The sequence below is a fragment of the Rhagoletis zephyria genome, unplaced genomic scaffold (assembly GCF_001687245.7).
Source record: "Rhagoletis zephyria isolate East Lansing unplaced genomic scaffold, Rhagoletis_zephyria_1.1 Rzeph_scaffold_00144, whole genome shotgun sequence".
Taxonomy (NCBI): Eukaryota; Metazoa; Arthropoda; class Insecta; order Diptera; family Tephritidae; genus Rhagoletis; species Rhagoletis zephyria.
The window spans coordinates 109,849-117,128 of record NW_016157228.1 but is presented as its reverse complement, the minus strand read 5'-3'; the positions used below and the strand labels follow the sequence as shown (position 1 = coordinate 117,128).

At 36.1% G+C, this 7,280-nt stretch overlaps 1 protein-coding gene across 2 annotated transcripts in view; it reads left to right on the top strand.

The window, feature by feature from the left end:
- Mondo (MLX interacting protein mondo) overlaps positions 1-7,280 on the top strand; it is a 419,132-nt gene that overhangs the window by 317,261 nt on the left and 94,591 nt on the right. For both annotated transcript variants that reach the window (XM_017638582.1, XM_017638574.1), the window contains exons 9-11: positions 4,928-5,289; positions 5,361-5,609; positions 5,708-5,835. In XM_017638582.1, the coding sequence (XP_017494071.1) occupies positions 4,928-5,289; positions 5,361-5,609; positions 5,708-5,835 (739 nt within the window). The remainder of the gene's footprint in view (positions 1-4,927; positions 5,290-5,360; positions 5,610-5,707; positions 5,836-7,280) is intronic.

Here is a 7,280-nt window from a genome sequence, read left to right as displayed (position 1 = left end):
CCGCCCGAACTTAGACTTTCTTACTTGTTATAGTTAAATTACTAACAGGCTTCATTTCAAGTACGCTTCTTCTGGGCGAAGTTAGCCTTAATGTTCCCGCCCGGGTATCAAGACACTTTTGTCCCCTATTTCTAAAAGCTTGTAAAACTTATTTTGAATTGCACGACCCACTCCGTTGCTTATGCCAGGATTTTAACTCTCATTCCAGCACGTTTGATATATCAGATCCGCTTTTCAGCATTAAGAAATCGATACTGTCCTCTCTCAATAAATGAATCATTAAAATAAAGACATAAAATCGGCTGATGAATTTAGTTCTGTAGCTGAACAGTTTTAGATCTCGACACTCAACAAACTCCTGCCTATCGTGACTCGGCGCAAAAATTGAAAATAGATGCTGGTTCCGTACGTCATGCGGATTGCGCCCCTCCTGCGGATGGGCGGGAATGGAGGGTAAAAACCGTTGGGATTATTATTATTATATATCCTGGAAGGCATACTTTCAATACATTTTTTTTATGCTTGATATTTGATTTAACATTTGGTGTCATCTGCGGTGGTTCGTTCCAATAATACTCTTGCACAAGAAGAGCGCTTTATTTCTGCCTTAAGCTGTGTTCCTTTTAAGGAAAGTTTAGAGGCGGTAAAAAAGCCTCAAACCCTAACCGAAAATTGTCTATCTCAAATCGCGTCTTTGACGAAAGTAATTCCGTTTTAGAGAGATTAATCACCACACCTTTCATTCCTTGTAGTATTTCACTGACCGTTGAGATGTTCGTACCTACTAGGGATGTTGCGGATGTAGAATTTTAGACATCCGCGGATGCGAATGCGGATGAGAATATCTAACAGCTAACATCCGCGGATGCGGATGCGAACGAGGATGTCAAGAAGTAAAAAAAAAAAACAATTAGAATCTAGCATAATGCCGAGATCGTTGTTTAAACAGCGCTTACAAGCCAAACCAGATATATGTCATGTTGTTTCAGAATTTGGAGAACCTATAACTTTATAAGCACTTTTCGATTTTAGTTTTTGTAATAAATTTTTAACAGAGACCAAAAATAACTGTTATCTCGAGTTTACAAATTGAAAACGTTGCCCGAATTCTGCAATTTAACGAAAACGTTGTTTCATAACAGTTATTAGATGAGAAATATGTTTTCCGTTGCCGTTAGTAGCTATTTCCCAACGTTTATTTTTTACGTTGCCAATAACTGTTATTGCCCAACGTTTATTATTTCCGTTACCCATAAGAGTTTATTTTATACGTTGCCGATTAGAGTTATTTCCCAACTCTTATTTTTTACGTTGCCTGATAACTATTATGCAATAGAAATATTTTTTCCGTTGCCGGTCTATACTATCTTCTAAACTAATTATATAAAGAGAAGTCCATTTTTTTGTAACAGGTAATCTCGCCAACGGCTGATACGATTTTGATGAAATTTTGTGTATAAATAGCTTTCAGCAACCACCATATTTTAGGCAAAAAAAAATTTACTTTTTTTCCGGTAGGTGGACCAGGGACCGATCTATTCGAAAAAATCTTATTATTGTCCGATTTGCTTAAAATTTTGGTACGTAGGTAGCTTTTTGTATAGATTAGGATATAGGATCCTTTTTTCCGGGAAGTGGACCAGGGACCGATCTATTCGAAAAAATCGTACTTATGGCCCGATTTGCTTAAAATTTGGTTTGTAGGTAGCTTTTTGCCTAGATTACCATATAGAATCCTTTTTTTCCGGGAAGTGGACCAGGGACTGATCGTTTCGAAAAAATCTTATTTATGGTCCGATTTGCTTGAAATTTGGTACGCAGATAGCTTTTTGCCTAGATTAGCATATATGATCTATTTTTCCGGGAAGTGGACCAGGGACCGATCTATTCAAAAAAATCGTATTTATGGCCCGATTTGCTTAAAATTTGGTACATAGGTAGCTTTTTGCCTAGATTACCATACAGAATCCTTTTTTTTCGGGAAGTGGACCAGGGACCGATCTAGTCGAAAAAAATTGTATTTATGGCCCGATTTGCTTAAAATTTGGTTTGTAGGTAGCTTTTTGCCTAGATTACCATATAGAATCCTTTTTTCCGGGAAATGGACCAGGGACTGATCGTTTCGAAAAAATCTTATTTATGGTCCGGTTTGCTTGAAATTCGGTACGCAGATAACTTTTTGCCTAGATTAGCATATAGGATCTATTTTTCCGGGAAGTGGACCAGGGACCGATCTATTCGAAAAAAATCGTATTTATGGCCCGATTTGCTTAAAATTTGGTTTGTAGGTAGCTTTTTGCATAGATTACCATATAGAATCCTTTTTTTCCGGGAAGTGGACCAGGGACCGATCTATTGGTTACGGCCTTTGTGAATTACGATATATACATCTTCGGTACGTGTAAATTTCAATGTAGCTTTTCAAACAGGCGGCAATCCTCCTTCATGCAGTTTTGAAAACCCCTGTCAAAACTATTTCGGTTTATACCCATGATGAAGTAATTCATTTAACTTATAAATTAATTTTAAGGTAGATTTTTAACAGGTGGCAACCCCTGTAATTTGACACCTCACTTTTGAAAATCGAACGAACGGTGCAGATCTGATGGCATTCAAATTATATACTTATATAGACTGGCAACGGAAAAAATATTTCTATTGCATAATAGTTATCAGTAACGTAAAAAAAACGTTGGGCAGTAAGTGCTATCAGGCAACGTAAAAAATAAGCGTTGGGAAATAACTCTTATTGGCAACGTAAAAAATAAGCGTTGGTAAATAACTCTTATTGGCAACGTAAAAAATAAACGTTGGGGGTAACTGTTAGCAGGCAACGTAAAAAATAAACGTTGGGCAGTAACTGTTATGAAGCAACGTAAAAAATAAACGCCGGGAAATAACTCCTATCGGCAACGGAATAAATATTTCTCATCTAATAACTGTTATAGATCAATGTTTTTGCGATAAAACTTGTAACTGTTATGTCCCTGATTTTTAATACTTTCTTCTGCGACTGCTTTGAAAAATTTGTGCTTATAGCGAGCTAAATAGGTGGATATGGAAAATAGATTATTATTTTTGAACAAAATTCTGTTTTCAAAGTCGTGGCTGCCAGCCGAATCGGATCAGAATATTGTTATTTTTTTAAAGCACCCCGTTTTTTTTATAAGCATTTGAATAACAGATAGTTACGTAATTCTTATCTAATTAAAGGTCACACCTATAGCTTTTTAATTATTTGAGCATCGATTCTCTTTTTAGCTAGACGTTGATCATTTCTACTGGAAATCCCTATAGAAGGAGCTTACTCATTGACTTTAAATAGCAAAGAAGGGACAGTTTTACCACAAAAGTTTTTAGCCAAGGATCCAATGTATATCCCTATGAAAAAAATATACTTTCTTCTGCGACTGCTTTGAAAAATTTGTGCTTATAGCGAGCTAAATAGGTGGATATGGAAAATAGATTATTATTTTTGAACAAAATTCTGTTTTCAAAGTCGTGGCTGCCAGCCGAATCGGATCAGAATATTGTTATTTTTTTAAAGCACCCCGTTTTTTTTATAAGCATTTGAATAACAGATAGTTACGTAATTCTTATCTAATTAAAGGTCACACCTATAGCTTTTTAATTATTTGAGCATCGATTCTCTTTTTAGCTAGACGTTGATCATTTCTACTGGAAATCCCTATAGAAGGAGCTTACTCATTGACTTTAAATAGCAAAGAAGGGACAGTTTTACCACAAAAGTTTTTAGCCAAGGATCCAATGTATATCCCTATGAAAAAAATATTATCCAACAAGTAAACAAAACTACTGTTTTTAAAATTTTTGCTAAAAATAAATTCCCCAAAGAGCCTCATTTGAAATTATTCAAACGAATATATGTAATAGGTGGCATACGCGGTACGTCTGACTCGCGAGTCATTTGTATACGTGTTGACTCGCCTTCGACTACACACAGTTGAATCATTCAGAGTCATGCCGGGAGTCATGTTGGTGTAACTATAACTTATTTATTTTCACAAACACATTCAAACCGACGCACCGTGTATGCCGCCTATAACATCAAAAGCAAATCACGAATATTTTGTTAAGAATTACAGTGCACACTTTCTTATTTTGTATCTAGTAGTTTTCTTATTTTAAGATTGATCCAAAAAAATCATAATAAAGAAAGAAGCCAAAGCAGGTATTTAAAGCACAGTAAAAAAAATATTATTAAAAGGACTATATTCTCTTTGACGTACGTCAAAGGTCAAGTAGAAGTGGGAACTTTTATGGCTGCCCATTGATAGCTCGGTTATGTAGCTTAAGATATAATATTTTAAAGACATTTTTATCAAAGTTTATAAATATGACATTTGACCAGTTTTGTTACACAAATACTCCTACGACTACAGGCAAAAATATTGGCTACAATATGTAATTTTTTTTTGCCATATATACGTTTTATCGGTCCACTTGCAAAATATTCGCATTCGCAAAAGCTCGGCATTGATTATTGCGAATGCGAAAGCGAATGCGAATGTTAAAATTAATGCGGAAGCTCCGAATGCGCATATTCGCAACAACCCTGGTACCTATGATCAGTATAGCTATGTCATCTGTTCACGCAACTACCCTGATGGCTTTCGGTGTAGCACGGAACAGGAATTCCTTTGACATGAAGCTCTATAACCCCACCCTGATATACATACATACTACATACGTAGGTACATATGTATGTATAAGCACCAAATAGAAAACACATTTTGAAGATGAAATGCGAAGGGTAGAAAATTCGAATCTTGAGGGAATATTTTATGCGAATTTTTAAAGTTTAGTACTCTTTTCGGAACATTCGTGGTTTTGAAGGGTTTTCAGCTAAAGATAACAGATAACTTATTTTGTCTGCCGCTTTACATATATAATTCTCTTTACATAGATTCACGCTCGCTGATTAAGACAAAACAGAGTTCTTCCTCAAGTGCCATATCAAATTTAAGCGTACCAATGCCTGCCATAGCAATGCCAACGGTGGTGGTACCTCCACCGGCGTCATCGGCTGTGCCTCTTAATACCAATAAAACTCAAAATATTGGCAACTTACCCACCACTAAAAATTACTTTGTAACTCCCAATGTTCAATGCACGATAACTACAACGACCGGAACATCTGCAGAGACCACATACTCTCGTCATGGGATACAAATGCAGCAAGAACAACGGCAAAAGTCACCAAAGAAATCTACTTCTCTGCCGACACCGGCAGCACCACAAATGTTGCATAGCCCGCCTGGTAGTAAGGTTAGCTTAATTCAAATATCATTTAGAAATTACGAATAGTATTTATGTTAACGGAAACTGTTTTTTTTCAGATGCTAAGCTATCCACCAACTGCGAGTCAAGCTGCAGCGATGTGTACAAATGCTTTGAGTTTGTCCCCAGAATCATTTCATGACCAAGACTCACCTCTTTCCCCGACACATAGCTTAAAGTTTCCCAGGGAGAATCAGAGGCGTGCCGGTCATATACACGCAGAGCAAAAGAGGCGATATAACATTAAGAACGGGTTTGATCTACTGCATTCGCTTATACCGCAACTGCAACAGAATCCCAATGCCAAAGTAAGTAAAAAAAACTTAGCTCAACGTAATATATGTATAAAATGTATAATGCAAAAAAGTATAGAATAAAACTCAATAAAACTCGCTTAATCTTACAGCTAAGTAAAGCGGCTATGCTGCAGAAAGGTGCGGACCATATTAAACATTTGCGTGCTGAACGTAACCAGTTGAAAGATCAAATGGAGGCATTGCTTAAAGAGAGAGACATTCTTAACAACTCACTAACGTAAGTTAAGATACCAATAATCATACTGTTATTGCTTCATTATTATTTCAAGAGAAATTTTTTCTATTTTCGCTGAAAAATTAGAGACCGTACTGAGTTTGCATTTTGGAATAAAATGCAATCATTTTTGTCAACTTTTAGTACAGTCAAATTAAAGTACAAAATCGGGCATCTGTCGATTTTTTGCATGGTGGTCACATGGACTCAGCAGGTCGTGGAATCAATGCCATCTAGAAAGAAAATATGCTCAACACTTTATTTACTCAACGTTTTTTCTTAGATCAAACCCCTGCAGGGAGTGACGTTAGCTTATACCTAACTTTAGTCTGTTTACGCGAACACTAGTGCTAACTATTAACTGTTTATTTTGTTCGAAAAAAGCTAACTACTTTTGTGGGGCGATGGCCGCAAAAAACTCAGACCTGGATACATTACATATTAACTAACTTGTAACTAACTACTTTTGGACAGAAAATATCAATAAAAAGCATTTTTTTAAATTTTTTTTATTTAATTTACATTCAACATTGCATATTTGTATATTTGTTTACATATTCTGCAGTAGTTGGTCCTATATCCGAATTCCGTCAGACATAATATCAAAATGATAATATAAAATTTAGAACTTCCCTTTATTTGTCCTGAATACGAAAAAGGTTTTGTGAAGTGCAGAAAAAAAATTTATTCAAAGCATTTTTGTACGAGGATTTTTAAATAGAAACTTGTAAAGAACACAACCTCCCGATTGCGTCTGCATGACTTCTGTGTTCAAAATACTAACAGAAAAATCGCCGTGGAGATAACTAACGCACTCAGAACGACGTTGTGTCAAAACTACGTTAAATTTAATAACAACGTATACATGCAAACAAGCGGGCTAGGCATGGGTAACCCCACATCGGCTATCCTTATGGAGGTATTCATGCAGAATTTGGAAGAAAGGTACATAGATTATCTTACGTCTTATAACAAAGAAAAATGAAGAACAGATATTGGAATACCTCAACAAACAGCACAGCAACATAAAGTTCACAATGGAACAAGAAATGGAAGGATAGCTAAATTATTAAGAACTGACGATTAAAATAAATAAAAAGACCAGTAGTCTGCAATATGAAATTTTTAGGAAGCCCACAGCCACAGATACAATAATACATAATACTTCGAACCACCTTCATCAGCATAAAAAAGCCGCCTTTGGACAGATGACCAATAGAATTGAGCAAATACCACTAACAAAGAAGGATACAAAAACGAACTGAACGCAATATATGCCATAGCGGCTAATAACGGATACAAGAGAGATCTTCTTCTTCTTCTTCTTATTTGGCGCTGTAACCGCCTAAGCGATTTTGGCCGAGTCCAAAACAGCACGCCAGTCATTTCTCTTCTGTGCTAACTGACGCCAATTGAAAATGCCAAGTGAAGCCAAGTCCTTCTCCACC